The 16,576-nt window shown below is 42.7% G+C and overlaps 2 protein-coding genes across 4 annotated transcripts in view; one reads left to right on the top strand and one right to left on the bottom strand.

The window, feature by feature from the left end:
• Positions 1-461: 461 nt before the first annotated feature.
• Positions 462-15,349, bottom strand: LOC115284738 (G-protein coupled receptor 183). 2 transcript variants are annotated; one of them, XM_029931222.1, is made up of 3 exons: positions 15,204-15,349; positions 4,560-4,640; positions 462-2,103 (listed from the first exon to the last, which is right to left on the bottom strand). In XM_029931222.1, exon 3 carries the CDS (start codon positions 2,085-2,087, stop codon positions 1,002-1,004), a length of 1,086 nt encoding a protein of 361 aa, XP_029787082.1. In that variant the 5' UTR covers positions 2,088-2,103; positions 4,560-4,640; positions 15,204-15,349; the 3' UTR covers positions 462-1,001. The 2 variants fall into 2 exon arrangements, with proteins under 2 accessions (XP_029787082.1, XP_029787083.1); XM_029931223.1 differs by lacking the exon at positions 4,560-4,640.
• LOC115284739 (ubiquitin-associated domain-containing protein 2-like) overlaps positions 13,930-16,576 on the top strand; it is a 71,160-nt gene continuing 68,513 nt past the window's right edge. For both annotated transcript variants that reach the window (XM_029931225.1, XM_029931224.1), the window contains exon 1: positions 13,930-13,993. In XM_029931225.1, the coding sequence (XP_029787085.1) occupies positions 13,971-13,993 (23 nt within the window). In that variant the 5' untranslated portion in view covers positions 13,930-13,970. The remainder of the gene's footprint in view (positions 13,994-16,576) is intronic.

Genomic DNA, 16,576 nt, shown 5'->3' with positions numbered 1-16,576 from the left:
GATGTTGTGAAGAGCCCTGGGAACTCTTCAAGTTCGTAATTCTGCACTTTTCTCCTGGCTCACTTAGGCGAGCAGCAGCCGTGGCTCCTGCAGCTTATTCTCCTTGCCCTTTCTGCTAACCCCGGACCGTTGAAATGCAGAGCAGGGCACTGCCAACCTGTGATAAAAAAAAAAAAAAAAAAAGAGTGGTCCCCTAGACCCAAGGAAACCAAGCATATTTGCAAATTCTTTATTCCCAACCAGAATTCAGCAGTGGACCCTCCTCTCAGTGGTACGGCACCTCCACATAAAATCCTTGCTCTATTCCTGACCTCTGGGCCCTTAACTACTCTGCTGGCTGTTTGGGGAAGAGCCCGGTGCATTCATTTGCCTCAGTCACCATCATCATTTATAATGTTGCCATCCAAATCTGTTCCTGCCAATTCTGTTCTCTCTCTAAGTAAGCATTTAAAGACATACTCTTAATTTTGTAGCATCCTGCTCTTTATTCCAGAAGAGTTCTCTGAAACAAAATTTTATGACTCAGAACAAAAGAAAGCAAAATGCTGATATTATCAAGGAGATTAAAGTCAAAGATTGAAAGAAGTATGAGTTAAAGAAATATGTTAACAAAAAGAAACATGTTACAGTATTGACATTTTTACATGGCAATATACAATCTTACAGTCTTTTTTTCCTCTGCCAAATTTTTGGCAGGAAATATTGATGTTTAAATTTTTCAATAACATAAAAATCTTTTTATGCTGAGAGATATAAAATAGCCTCCCTTTTGGTAGAGTATTTTGTTACACATTAGAACTTTGCTTTATGTTGTTTTCTTGAGTATAAAAAACGATATCCACCCATTTACTTCCAATATGGAGGTAGGAACTCATGCCCAGTGAAAGGACTTTATAAGAATCCTAATTGGAAGTTGAACAATCGCTTTGCTTTATAAGAAAAGTTCAGCAAAGTTCATCATACAGTCTACTTTGCTATAAACTCAAGATTTAATTCTTCTTTTATTTTCCATTTAAAGACTTGGAATGTATCATTGTTTGAGTTTCTGTCATTTCACGTGAGTTTTCTTCAGGGGCTGACCTCACGGCACTGGAAATTGATACACTGACCTGACGCTTCAACATCTTCATAACCTTTCTCTTGTACCCTTTACATGCAAAGAAATATATGAAAGGGTCCATACAGCAATTGAAGTTCATCAGACATACTGTAAAGTGCAGAGAAATCTGGAATGAATGTCTTTGGCTACATTCCAGGAAATCAGGAAAATGAAGCTTCTTAATCATGTGTTGAATAATTGCAACATGGTAAGGTGTGAAACAGAGAACAAACACAACAATTATAAAAATGATTGTGTTGAGAGCCTTTTTGTTTACACCAGATTTCTCAGTCAGTGGGTTTTGTTTGGCAGTTTTAAAGAGTTTGCAACAGATTTGAGAATAGCAGATGAGAATGATTAGGAGAGGGAGCACATAGCCTATGAAACACGCACCAAGCAGAATCCAGGGAAGAGATTTTGTTTCTTCGAAGTTCGGATACTCCATGCATGTAGTCCTTTCTTGCTCCTCCTTTGACATAGGATTTATGAGTAGTGGGAGTGTTTGAGCGAATACTAGAATCCAGACAAATATGCAAATGCACTTTGCATGTTCAATCCTTTTCATCTTGTTGTAGCGCAGTGGGTGCACCACGGCGAAGAACCGGTCGATGCTCAAGCAGGTCATGAAGTTCACGCCTGCGTACGTATTGATGTAGAACAGGAGCGCTGTGATCCTGCACAGGGCCTCGCCCATCCTCCAGTCAAAGCCCATTGCGTAGTAGGCTATCCGCGTCGGCAAAGCCGTGGTGAAAAGTATATCAGAAATCACCAAATTTGTTGAATACAGCGTGGTTGAGTTGATTTTTTTCCTGTTTTGAATAATAACAACCAAGGCTAGCACGTTTCCCACAAGCCCGATTACGAAGACAATGCTGTAATGTAGAGGCATTAGTATCCTGGCCGTGTGGTGGTGTGAATAGAGGTCACAGTCACTTTCTTCAGTTGCTGCAGAAGGTGTAGTAAAATTGTTGTCCATTTTTGTATCCATCAGTGGTGTTCAAAGTCTCTAGGGAAAACCAAGGAGAGTACTTTTAAATAGAAGCATATTTAATTAAAAGTTATATAAACTGCCTTTTATAGATCTAACTTTTAAACTCTGAAAATTTATATAATTTTTAAAAATCTTTGATAATTTTACACAGTAAAGGAAACCATCAACAAAACCTTTAAAAGGCAACCTGGTGAATGGGAGGAGATACTTGCAAATGATGTCTAATGAGGGGGTCATATCCAGAACACATGAGGAGCTTCTATGACTCAGAACAAGAGTAATCTTGATTAACAGTGAGCAGAGGACCTGAATAGGCATTTTTCCAAAGAAGACCTACAAGTGGCCGGCAGACATACGAAAAGATGCTCAACATCCCTAACCATCAAGGAAATGCAAATCAAAACCACAGTGAGATATCACCTCACACCTGTCAGAATGGCTCGTATCAAAAAGACAAGAAATAACAAGTGCTGCCCTGGATGCGGAGAATAGAGAGTCCTCATGCATGGTCGGTGGGAATGCAAGTGTTTGCAGCTGCTGTAGAAAACAGTATGGAGCGTCCTTAAAAAATTAAGAATAGAAATACCACACATTTCAGTAATTTCACTACCAGGTATTTAATGGAAACAAAAACACGTATTCAAAAAGATATATATGTACCCTTGTGTTTATTTTAGCATTACTTGTAATTGCCAAGATATGGAAGCAACCCAAGTTTCCATAGGTAGGTCAGCAGACACCACACACACACACACACACACACACACACACACACTCACTCACTCACAAGAATATTACTCAACCATAAAAAAGGGAGATCTCGCCATATGCACAATGTGGATGGACCTAGGGGCTATTACACTAAATGAAATAAGTCTGAGAAAGACAAATATCAGACAATCTTTCTTACATGTGGGGTCTAAAAAGCAAAGCAAAACAAAACAAAACAGCAGGAATAGATCCATAAATATAGAGAACAAGCTGGTATTTGCCAGAGGAGAAATGAGGTGGAGGGTGGGGAATGGGTAAAGTAGCTCAAGGAGATTATTAAGAAGCACAGCTCCAGGGGTGCCTGGGTGGCTCAGTTGGTTAAGCATCTGACTTTGGCTCAGGTCTCGATCTCACTGTGAGTTAAAGTCCCACATCAGGTTCTGTGCTGACAGCTCAGAGCCTGGAGCCTGCCTCAGATTCTTTGTCTGTCTCTCTGTCTCTCTCTCTCTCTCTCTCTCTGCCCTGCCCTCACTTGTGTTCTATCTCTGTCTCAAAAATAAATAAACATTAAAAGTTGTTTTTTTCTTGGGGCACCTGGGTGGCTCAGTTGGTTGAGCATCCAAGTTGGTTTGACTCAGGTTATGATCTTGTGGTTTGTGAGTTCAAAGCCTGCATTGGGCTCTGTGTTGACAGCTCAGAGCCTGGAGCCTGCTTCAGATGCTGTGTCTCCCTCTCTCTCTCTGCCCCTCCCCCAGTCTCGCACTGTCTCTCTCTCTCTCTCAAAAACAAACATTAAATTTTCTTTAAATGTTTTTCTTTAAAATAAAAGCACCCCTCCAAAAGAAAAAAATCTATGATCTGTGTTTACATATATAGTAACAAGAACAGAGAATAAAATTTATGTTTTTACTCACAACTTGGTAATTTTGACAAAGCCCTGGCAGAGGAAATAAGAACCATCTATGTAGAGCAAATGTATTTTTGTGACGAGAGGGGACGTGATAACTTTTTAGTCAGAAATACTGCCCCCCCCCGCCTTTTTCGGAATCATTGTCTGGTTAAGAACAAAATGGTGTGTCACACCCCACATTTCAGATGGGAGTAAAACTTTGCTTTTAAATTGAATTTCAGTTGGACTTTTTTTTTTTTTGGCCAAATGCGTATCACTGCCAGGAAATGAAATCAGTCACACATTTATTTAGTGTAATAGAACTTACCACAGTGATCTGATTTGTGTTAACCTAAAAAGTATGAGAACAAGCTAAGGCCTTGTTAGGAACTGAAAGGTAGGTATACTTTAAAAAAGAGAAGATGATGACCACGACAACCACGACAAAAACGATGAAAAAGAAAGAAAAAACTGAAACCGTTTCAGGGGAAATGTTAAGATTAATTCTGAACTAGACTGTTCCCCATGTATACCACGGCTGCGTGCAGTGTACATTCCTACGTTTCGCACGCTCGTAAGCATTACACGTTGTGGTGTCTTGTGCTCTGCTTTCCTCACTTCACAGGTTCATGGACCAGTGTAATCTGTTTGTCATGTGTAGATCTTACGTGGACATTTGATAGATATCTGTGCAGTATTCCAGTGTGTTAATACATAATTTGCGTGGCTACTTCCTTGATGAATACTTGCAATATTTCCAGTTCTTTCTTGTTATAAATAATGTTAAGATGAAATTTCAAGTCCTGCGTTGAAAAGTGGAAAGCAATAAGACGACTCCTTATACGAGGCTGAGCTTTGATAAAACTTACGAGGAGCAGAGCAGTAAATGCTGTGAAGTTATCTTTAGAAGAAGAATGATATTCGGATAGGACTGTGTGCACAAATCTCATCTGAAAGCCACCAAAATTGAGGGGAAACGTCAGTTTATCTTGCAATGATGGTTTATGTTAAAAGAAAAACATTCTCTCCCTGCCCGTATCAAAACACCAACCACTATTCTGACCTCTGTATTAAATGAACTGCATCTCTACTAACTTAGTCCTAACAGTCCTAAACAGTGATGGTAACAGACAGTGGGGGTCTTCAGAGCATGCCTTCATGTTGTAGTGTGTGTTATTATACAGCGTCGATAGGTTAATTGTTAAAATATGGAAATACAACCTCAAGCAAAAGGGAACAAAACTGGAAGTGGTACTTTCTGTTAATCAAGAAAATACAAGAAGGGAGACTGTGAGAAAGAAATTTAAATGGATTGATCTCACCTATTAAAAGACACTGTCGGTTTGGATTTAAAAAAAATCCAGCTGTATGCTGCTTAGAAGAGATATGACTCAAAAAAAATGACTCAGAAAGGTTGAAAATAAAGATTTGGGAAGACATGTATCAGGCAAATCCCAGCCAGTAGGAAGCTAGAGTTAGCAATGCCACCATCAGAAAACAAACAGAAATGAAGACAAATTCAATATTAATAGGGATGAACAGAGTCACCACAGAAATTAAAAAGAGCAGTTCACACAGAATATAAAAATCATCTTGAACTGTGCATGTAACAGCAAAACGTAAAGGAGGAATTGGAGATTTAGAAGATGCCAGATACAGATTAAAGACTTAAAAAATTTACCCAGTGAGACTTTACAGAATTTGTGCTGAAGGTACATGAACATTTTATGGAAGTTTGGTGGTGTACAAGGTCCTCATAGAGCCTCTGAGCTTTCAGAAAAAATGTTACCTAGCAGCTGACGTTCCAGTGACTACAGTGCAACTAAATTAGGAATGAACAACATAGAGATAAAGGATACATTTAGAATCTAAAAAAATATATATATATGTTTCTAAGGAACGCATGGGTTAAGAAATCACTATAGGAATTCTGAAAAACTTAGAACAAAATACTGAAATACTATATGCCAAACAATGGGATACAGCTGAAATGTTAATCTAAGATAGATGTAGAACCTTGAATGCATTTATTTTATTTGCAGCATTTTCATTTTGAAATAATTTTTATTTGAGTATAACTAACACGTAATGTTACTTTAGTTTCAAGTGTATAGTACAGTGACTCAGCATCTCTATATGCTTGTGAATGCATTTACTTTTTTAAAAAATTGAAAATAGATAAATATATAGCTCAGGAAGCTAGAGGAGAATTGTTTACCCTAAAAAAGTAGAAGAAAATAATAATAAAGGCAGTTGCAAAAATTAAAAAAATAGAAAACAAAACAAATGCCCAGTAAATACAGAATTTCCGTTTTGTGCAGAAAAAAAATAGAGTGATTCTTGAAAAGGAAATCACGGGAATTGCAGCTGTGGAATGAAAGTAGCAAAACCTTATCCAGTGACTTGAGAAAGGCTGTGAGAAGTTAACTTTTCAAGAACTGAGACTAGACACAGAGAGGTGAAAATTCCGGGCAGGGGTTGCGACTTAGGAACAGGTAGCAAGAACTTCTTTTTGTACTTTCTGTGAATTTTTTTCCCCCTGAAAATCTCAATATGTATATTTTATTTTGAGGAATATTTCTCAGCAGATCTGGGAAATGTTTTTAAAACAAATATTAGGATAGAAATTCTCCATATGAGTAAATATCAGTGTAGAGATTAGGAAAGATGCGTTAATGTAAGAGTCAGAGCAGAATGTCCCATTGCTGGCCCTGGTGTACATGCATGTCCAACTTCTTACTGGAGTGTGGCCTCCGGTAGAGCCACACGTGGCAGGGCTTTCAGAACATCTGAGGCTCAAGCCTATAACTAACACGGTGTTAGTTATAGGGATGCAAATTTGCAAACAAATCAAATGTCCATCATTAAGGCATTGGCTAAATATTTTATAGCATAGCCATAGAGTAGAAATGACTGTGCGCATGCCTGTTTCTTGACCGGGAATAATGGTAAGTAAGGAAAGCAGACTACACAACATGCCACTTTGCTGCGGAGGAAAAGCACGTGTGTGTACATACATGTATACACGTCTGTGCGGATATGTATGCCAGGACATAATTTTATACATGTAACTTTTGAGTTTTATCCATATACTCTTAAACTTTTCTTCTTTTTTTAAAATGTTTATTATTTTGACAGAGAGGAGCAGAGAGAGAAGGGGAGAGAGAATCTCAACCAGGCTCTGCATGAGCCCAATGTGGGGCTCAGCCTCATGAACCATGAGGTCATGATTTGAGCAGAAATTAAGAGTTGGTGGCTCAACCAGCTCAGCCACTCAGGTGCCCAAATATACTTTAATAAAATTTTTAATGAATTGACTATGAAATGAGTAAATAGGTAAATAACTTAATGTGAGAAAAAACATTTTTTTCAGTTCAGTTCTTGCAAAAATCTTGTCATCTCACATACATTTCAAGGGTAGCCCTTCAGTGCCCTTTACTCAGATTGATGCATTAATTTTTATTCAGAGCCTACCTTTAAGTCCTGTCCGGAAGAACACTCCTATTGACCCCGTGGGCTAAGTGCTGCTCTCCGCTACCTACTTGCCATGTGTGGAAAGCAGGTGCCATGGAAGTTAAAAGGTCATGCCGGATCCTTCTCTCTGCTGACCTGGCTTCAGGTCTCCTACTCTGTCCAGTTCTTGGCAAGGGCAGGTGGTTCTGTTCCCTTGAAGAACTGAGAGTCTGTGGTTTTGAAGGGGTCTGGGCTTTAAGAGCCATCCTTCTCTGGAAACAAACAGCTTGGGAACAGTGTGGCCCAGCCGCTGCAGAGCTGGGCACCGATCCTTCCTGGGGACAGTGGGGCACCCATTTCTAGGACAGCGTAGATCCCTGGGGGGAAGACTCTTGAGGGACCTCTTACTGCCCAGCCTCATCCTGAGTCAGTCAGAGAAAGACACCTGCACAGTGCGGGCATGTAAATGGGATGGCTCAGGATGGTCTTTGGCAAAGACGAATGTAGGCTGTCTAGAAATCGGGTGATGTTCCAGTAACCTCTCCAAGGTTGATTCTGTTAGTGGCCCTAGTATGTCACCTTAGTTCTTGATTATACCTGTCCTGGGATACTGATGCTGTTGTTTTAGTCATTTTTTATCTTTTCCAAATTGAGAGAAAAATTCTTTAATGGACTTGACTGTTGTTATCCCATTCTTCCCTGAATCAATTCATTTATTATCATCTTCCGTCAGATATTATTTTATACCCTCCTTTAATCATTTTAGGATTCAAGATTACTTTCCTGAACCTTATTTTTGAATACATTTTAAGTATTTTACAGTTTTTAAAATAAGTTTTCCCCCTCCTTTTTTTTTTTTTTTTTTAAGTTAGCTCTATGCTTAACATGGGGCCTGAAATCATGACCCCGAGATCAGGAGTTGCATGCTCTCCTGACTGAGCCAGCCAGGCGCCCCTTTAGTATTTTACATTTTTATAATCATTAGACAACAGCTCTGTCGTGTTACTAGGATGAATACACAAGTCGTGCTTGGAGGTACCATGGCATACCGTTCCACTGCCTAGAGAAAAACATAAAGAAGCGTTTGTTCTAAATCTTCTTTTCCGTATAAGTATCTGTAGGAATTCTAATTCCCTCATTAGGCTTTCTAATGAAAAGGTATGTGTGGCCACTAAATGGTCCTTCCTGCCCACCCCCAAGGAACATGGCTGGAGCCTGTGCCCCGCGGGCGCAGCCAGTAACTGGGCTGCAGGACGTGTGGGGCCATATTGAGGGTCCACCTGAGGAGCCCCCGTGCCTCCTGAAAGGGAGCTGTCTGCAGCCACCCTGCTGATCCTCCGGCGGTCACGTCACTGAGGGAGGGGCTCTGGCCCAGGTTTGTCTCTGTGACACGGTAACGGTACCTCTCCTGCTCTGGTAACATATGTAAAACAGCGAGTTCTCCCACAGCAAAATATCCTGCACTGTATTTTTACTTATGTTTTCGGAAGTGGGTCTGTGTGTTTCTCTAGAGTTGATTTCATTGCTACTAGAGTAGCTAACGTATCTTAAGACATTATCATCTCATTTTTGCATAACCGGACGTGTTGACATGAACTGACAAGTTCTTTCTAGCCACAGAAAGAGGAAAATAAAACGTTCCCCCCAAAAAACTGATCTATTAATATTTAAGAAAATTGTCTGAGCACTAATGTAATTTTTACACTGGAAATATTTACCCTGGCGTCTGACTCAGAGGCTTTTGGGATTGCTCACAGATCTGCAGTCCCAATCTACTTGCTTGGATAGTTATTTTCTTAAATTTCATTTGTGGCAGAAACAAAACCTTCACTGCATTCATAGATTTAGTATGAACTAGAATACTGGCTTTTAACTTTTGCTTTAAGATTCTGAAATTTCACCTTTACCCCTAATGTTTATTCACTTAATAATCATCAACAGCCTTCAATGAAAAGGGGTTAAACTTCTAGTAATTTTGTTTAAAATCAGGCCTTAGCAATGAATTGAATGACTCAAGTCATGTGAAATGATAAGCCATAGAAGTGACTTCTCTATAAGTCCAAGTCTGCTCAAGGCCATGTTTACACTTCAGCACAATCTGACTCACAGTACCCACAGGGGCATGCACCAAAGAGGAAGTTCCAGGAGCACACTTTCGAAAACAAGAGCACAAAAATGTGGACATAAAACACGAATTGTATTTGTATAGTATTAAATGAGGAGTGTTGATTGATCTCTTTCTCTGATTTCTCTGGGGACACTGTCCTTTGGCTATTTTGTTGAGAGGTAAGGTTGAGGGAAAGCTTCTGGAGTCGGAAAAGATGAAATCATTGAGAAAGGAGGGTGCAGGCAAAAGCTTGGGGTTCCGTAGAAGAACGAGGATTCTGTCTACCGAGGAACCAGGTGAGCACAGACATCAGGATGGCAGGCAGAAGCTGGTCTGGGCCCTTGTGGGTAGACATACTCCTTGGAAGAAAGAAATCATTGCCTCTTCCTCTGGTTACCTAGTTGGTGAGCATTTGTCAGTTGCTTGAAAGAAACCGCCTTGCTCTGACTCACACGGGGACTTTGGAGTTTGGTCGTGGCCTAGCTTTTAACCAGTGGTTTTTTGCCCACCTTCTTTTTCGTTGACTAAATAACCATCACCTGAGCGGCTGTGTGGGCCATTGGCCGGTAAAACAGGCAGGTGGGAGACGTTAATTCCGAATTGTGGGAAAGAGCCCTGGGGCACAGCCTCTCATCACCCCACCAGCAAGTCAGATTGTTCCAGTAAGCTGCTACTCGACTGTTTAATGGTCAGTGTGCGCCCCAGTTCACTTAGTGAAATAAGTCCTTCTACACTGTCAGGCAACTTTACCCCCAACCAGCTTTGAGTCCCAAGTTGATGGCTCACTATGTCTGTGGTCAGGATTCATTTTTGGAAGGATATAGGGAACGTTGTCCGGCAAGGTTGCAGGCACACTGACAGCCGCCTGAACTTTCCCAGGACAGAACCTCACACCTGCCAGAATGTTAATGTTCAGAGTGCGGCTGTCTGTGGCCGGCCTGTCTGAGGGGACTTCCCGGCCCCGCCTCTGGGTTTGTGGAAGTGTGACCCTCCTGCTGACCCCAGGGCACAGGCTGGTCCTCACCACCTTGCAGTAGGTCCACAGAGGGTCACTTACAGGACAGTGCACAGAAAACTCCTTCTTGGCTTTTTTTTGGTTTTGTTTTGTTTTTAATTTTAGAGAGAGAGGGAGGGTGTGAGCAGGGGAGAGGGCAGAGGGAGGGAGGGAGGGAGAGAATCCTAAGCAGGCCCCAACCTGAGCCTGGGCTTTGCGGTGCTCGATGCCACGACCCTGGGATTACGACATGAGCCAAAATCAAGAGTCAGACAGTGAACTGACTGAGCCACCCAAGTGCCCCAAGAACTTCTTGAAGACATAAAAAACCAAACCTGTGTTCGCCAATTTGTAGTTTACTAGTGTCTCTGTGGCGTCCTGACCTAACGGGCAGTGACGGAGGAAGACCACCTCGCCTTCCATAAACATGTGCATTAGAATTGAGGCGAAAGTGAAAGGGGCCTGACATTTGATTACTTGATAACCACCCACTTGCACATTTGGGGTTTCGTATATTCCAGCGATTTTTCTTTCCCCTTTCACTGATTTTCTTTGTGTGGTTTTTGGCAGCTTTAATATACTGAGTAGGATGATGTGAAAGTTGCCTATACGAAGACAAAGGAGGTGGTAATACTAAGGACAAGAGTTACACCACATAATGTTCAGGAACTTAAGAAAACAGAGTCCCACTAGAGTGCTCTTCGCAGTGAGGAGGACAAATGTGTTTCTGTGGGGCATGATTTGACCTATAAGTACAATAACTGGATAATATAAAAAGATTGTTTTGTTTTTTAATGTTTATTTTTGAGAGATACAGAGTGTGAGCAGGGGAGGGGCAGAGAGAGAGAAGAGACGCAGAATCTGAAGTCAGCTCCAGGCTTCGAGCTGTCAGCACAGAGCCTGAAGCGGGACTCGAACTCATGAACTGGGAGATCATGACCTGAGCTGAAGCTGGACGCTTAGCCAACTGAGCCACCCAGGCGCCCCATAAAAAGATTCTTTATAGTAAAGATCTGGTTTTGTATAGTCTTCTTTTTTTTTTATGCTTTTTAATTTATTTTTGAGAGACAGAGAGAGACAGTGAGAGCAGGGGAGGATCAGAGAGACAGGGAGACACAGAATCTAAAACAGGCTCCAGGCTCTGAGCTAGCCGCCAGCACAGAGCCTGATGCAGAGCTTGAATCCATGAACCTTGAGATCATGACCTGAGCCGAAGCCAGACGCTTAGCTGACTGAGTCACCCAGGCACCCCTGGTTTTGTATAGTCTTTATCCCTGGAGTCCCAACTGTTTCTAGAAATAATATATATGTTTTCTCCTTAGAGTTCAAGGGAGTTTCAGGTTTTGTTTTTTGTCTCATCTCATGGAAACTAGTCTGAAACAGTAATTACCCTTATTTTATGGAGGAGCAGAATTCCAGAGAGATTAGATCATTTGCTCAGGGTCCTCCCTCAGTTTAGGTACCAAGTCAGGAGTCACAAAGGTGTCCAGGAGTCCACACCCTCCCTCACCTGCTCACTCTGCCAAGCCAGCGGTTCCTGTGCCTGCGGCCTCTCCTCCACACCACGCGTCCTCTGTCCATCCGCCTGTCTGTATGCTACCCCCACGTCCACTGCCCGCCTTCAGGGCGCATCTCTCTGATGCTACTGCGAGCCTTCCACAGGGCCTTTCACGTGCGGCCCAGCGAACTCTGGGCCAGTGGGCTGATGGAAAGCTCTCTGACTCTGTGGCTGGCCTCTGCCTTTCTCTTCAGCTGGCTCTCTGACCATCTTCTCCCTCTGATGCCCTGGCTCCAGCTTTACTAAATTATTTGCGGTTTTTTTGACATCCCGTGTTCTCTCACAGCTCTGTGCCTTTCTGGCACTTTCCTTCTGTAGGATGCCTCCTCTTCTTTGTCCTGTATCCTCAGCTCTTACTTTCCTTCAAGACTTAGTGTAGAGGGACGCCTGGGTGGCTCAGTCAGTTAAGCATCCAGCTTTGGCTCAGGTCATTACTTTATGGTTTGTGGGTTCGAGCCCCGCATCAGGCCCTGTGCTGACAGCTAACTCAGAGCCTGGGGCTTGTCTTCGCATTCTGTGTTTCCCTTTCTCTCTGACCCGCCCCTGCTCATGCTGTTTCTCTGTCTCTCTGTCTCTCTCTCTCAAAAATAAATAAAATCATTTAAAAAAGTAAAAAAAAAAAAAAAGGATTTAGTGCATCAGTCTGCTGTTCCTGGAATCTCCCTTGGGCTTACCCTCTCCTGCTCTGTTGCCAGCACCCTCTGGACAGACAGCATGGACTGTCCTTGTGAGAGCACTGTGTTCTGAATTCGCACCTGTAGGTTGAATTTATTTTTCTGTTTCCCACTAGCCTGTGGGGTCTTGTGAGTGGGGACTGTGTTAATTATTTTTATCTCCAGCCAACCCATGACTGAGGCACAATAAATACCCACTGAAGAACAGCAAAGTCCCAGCTTTCTAGGTCTTTAGGCAAAGGTTCTTCATCAGCATTCTTGGCTAGTATTAGGATCCAGTGTCACTAAGCGCGGACTCTCCTCCAGATGCCATATAGGCTCTGGCTATGCTCACTCACTGCACCATCACCGAGCTTTCCCAGACCCGTGTCCAGTGGTGCAGCTGAAACACAGAGCACTTACATGACTTGCCTAAAGACATCGCTGCTAAATGTTAGGATTCAGTCCTGGCAGCTTGGCTCCTGCAATCCTATTTTGTGCGATGTGTTTTATCCCTGGCTCCTATTCCCAAAGTGATCTGATGTTACTGGCAGAAAACAGGTTAAAAATAGGAAGATTTCCCAAAATTTAACATGTACCAACTCCTCCTTCTGAACTAGAGAGAAGAGGAGAGCTGGGGAGCTGGAAGGAGGCAGAGGAGGAGGGAACTATGTTGCTATAAATAAAGGCACTCATTAATTTACTTATATTTTAAAGTAAGTAAAGGCTTTACAAATGAATTTAAATTTTACCAATTTTAACCATATTTCCATAAACCAGTTTGGACTGAAAGAAAATGGTGAATACCTAGAGTAGTTTTGTGCTGTAAATTTATTTTTATGCTACTTTTTAGTATTTATAGATATTTAACAAAATATTTTTTATTCTTTCTGAGCTTTCAAGACACTGCAAGGATCTTTGTTTAACTGTACAGTTTTCAGATGATTTTCACATGCATTATCTCATCTGATAGTGAAGCCTCGTGTTTTACAGACTTCTTGGGAAGCTCAGGGACTACGGGGCTAGAGGGGCTTGCGCACCCTTAGCACGCGCCCACCGTGCTCTGTGGCCTTGACCGCTGCCCCCGTGGCAGGGAGGGAGGCTTCACTTGTAAACTCCGCTAGGCCGGGAAGCTCTTCTTTTTTAAATGCACTCTTCTTAAGGTGGGTGGCTTTCTCCCCTGCAACAGTTCACCCCGCAGAGTGTTTCAGAGCCATCCTCCAGTAGATATTAGTAAATGTCGGTGGATTTCTCACATGAAGGAAATTCATATAGTGATCTGAGGTAGAGTTTATTCTAGTAAATGATCGGTCATGTTACTAATAAGTTCTAGGAAGCCAGTTAAAGTCATTTATAAGAGGCATCCCCACTCCCGCCTCATGACAGGTGAGTGAGGGGACTTCGTGCAGCAGCGTGTTCTGTGTAGCGTTGTGTCCCCAAAGTATGATTAAGTCCTGGGGAGGGAGCACGCTCTGACCTACTAGCAGCTGCAGATGCAGACTCCAAGCACGTTAGATGCTTCCCCTCCATAGACTCCGGTAAGAAAAATACTTCTCACAGAGTGGTCGGGCGAGGAAACTGCCTACTGGATTCACCCTTCGGTAGTCTAATGGGTAGAGTAGCAGTTTTCTAGGGATTACTATGACAGCCAATGTGACAAGGGTTTGGCAGTATCATTACTCCCCATTTCACAAATGAGGCAGCTGAAATCAGAGCCTGCCCAAGGCCACACAGTTTAGGAGTAATCGAACCCAGGTCCAAGCCTGATTCCAGAGCCCTGAACCAGGACACTGTGTGGTACTTGGACTGATACCCTCAAGGGCCCCCAGACACACCTTCCTTTAGAGGAACTCTCCTCATAGCTTACATTTTGCCAGAAATTCCTATTACTGCCATTCCCAACCTGGACATAAATCTTGCCAATCATCCCAAGCACTGCAGTGTTTTGTGACATTTTTTTAGGCACATGGAAATTCTAGAAAAAATAGACTTGTTTAGCATTAGTGATCATCAAATAAATATAAACCAAGCAACAGATCCACTTTTCACTTATCACATTAATTGTTTATATTTAGAATTAAAATATTCATGTTGGCTCAGAAGCAGTGAAGTCCAGACGGGCAGGGGGCCAGTGTGGACAGCAAATTCGTAAAATGTTTTTGTAAACCAAAAAAATACCAATTTACATATAAAGCTTTAGAAACATTTATACCCTTTGCCCAAGGAATCCTAGTACTGGGATTCTGTCCAGAAAAATACTTTCTAGTATAGAAGTAATGGTGTATAGAAGAGACCTTTAGGTATATAGATACATGGTCAAATAGGAGAATGTAACAACTTTTTTTTATTTTAAATTGTGCTAAATAAGTTCTCTACACATGCACTTAAGTAGAAACACTCCATATTAAAATGATTTTGTTCCTTTCCCTTCATACTAGAGGACCCTGAGACGCTGGCATTATTTGCTGACTTATACTCGATACTGTTTTCTGTAACTGTGAGTTCACGTAGAAGCACAGAGTAACTGTGTTTGGCGTAGATTTTTTGGCCTGGCCCCTTGCTCTCACCTCCCTTGGTGTTAGCTAATTAGAAGGCCAATCATCAGAGACTAAAGTATATTCATGATACGATTTTTGTTAGAAATGTTTATAGTTGTCATTGAATAGATTGTATTCTTTGTACCTTAATTAGGCTTTTAAAGTTTTACAGAAGACTTTATTTAAAAGAAACAAAATATCTAGTACTCACCTCTCGGTGACTTGTTGGGGCCCCTGTGCAGGAGCAGTCAGTGTGTGCCCGACAGAAGTAGGTTACTTTGGCATGTTGCTCGAGGGTGCAGACATCCTTTTATGGTGCTGGTGGTGGCTGTAATGTCGCGCTGTGACTGAGCATAGCGATGATCACTTACCCTCACATATGCGTGTGCACTTTTTTTTTAAATGGGAAGTGAAATTTTTCTGTTAGTGATTGTTTTTTTTTTTAACAATTATCCAAAAACCCCTTGGAATTTATGAATTGCTAATATCTGTGGAACTTTGTAGGTTTTTTAAATAAAGATTTAAGTCAGTATTTAAAAAATTTCTTTGAAAGGAAGACTAAAGCAATAAACCTTCACCAGAAAAAAAAAAAAAAGAATGAAAATTACCAATGATTTTGTACCTACATTCTGTGTAAAAGTAGGAGTTTTTCAATGCTTTAAAGAAAACAATGTCAACTGTGACAGTTTGGGGACCTGGAAACCTGACACGGAGAGCCGTGTGCCGTTCTCGCTCTGAGCAGCGAGAAGGAAACCCAGGTTTCTGTGGTGAGTGGGAGACGATGCTCTGGCGCGGCACGGGGACTAGCTGGTGTTCAGGCAGGCGCCCGGCGCACAGGGCCGCTGACTGCGTGGACACGTGGGCGACAAGCGAAGCGTTGAAGGGGGACGTCGCACGGCTGACCGCCCAGCCTCTTCGCCTTTCAGTGCTGGGTGGCTCAGTGTCAGCCAGCTCCCGTCACGGGGCTGTCGAAGCGCAGCGTCTGTGTCGGCTACGTGATGGCCGTGCGGCGGCCAGAACGGAGCGGGCCCCCTGACACTCACTCGGAGCTGGCCTGGCCCTTCCCAGTCAGTCGGGGTGCCGCGCTTGGCGCAGGGCGTAGAGGACCACGGGAGTGGGCTGGCCGGGGGTCTGGATCCCAGGTCTCAGGAGAACCGATGCAATACACTGAGAACGTTTAGAATGTTTCGGCGTGGCCGGGATGTGGGCATCTTTCTCCTGCTCTGGAAGCTGCCCCGTAGAAACGGGGTTAGGTCGTGCCTGTCAGTCCTCCCGGCTCCAGAGAATAGAAAGAAGGCCAGTAAGAGGAAGTCACCAGGGACAGCTCTCAGATCCAAATAGGAAGGTCGTTCCCAAAAGCTCGGATCGTTACCAAAAATGGAAGAGGCGCTTTCTTATTTAGGTGCCTCCATAAGCTGCTTGACTGTTCTGAGGGAAGAGACAGAGAGAATTGAATCACTTGGTAGGAAATTATTCCTTTGACCTCACATCCTCCCTCCAGAACCTGTCAGACTAGCGAAGCAGCTGCAGCGCCTCCTCAGTGGCGTCATTCCATCTCACAGCTTTCCGGGTTCTTCTACGCTC

This window comes from Suricata suricatta, unplaced genomic scaffold (assembly GCF_006229205.1).
Source record: "Suricata suricatta isolate VVHF042 unplaced genomic scaffold, meerkat_22Aug2017_6uvM2_HiC HiC_scaffold_181, whole genome shotgun sequence".
Lineage (NCBI taxonomy): Eukaryota > Metazoa > Chordata > Mammalia > Carnivora > Herpestidae > Suricata > Suricata suricatta.
Note: the sequence above shows the minus strand (reverse complement) of the source record. Positions and strands in the feature narration are given on the sequence as shown.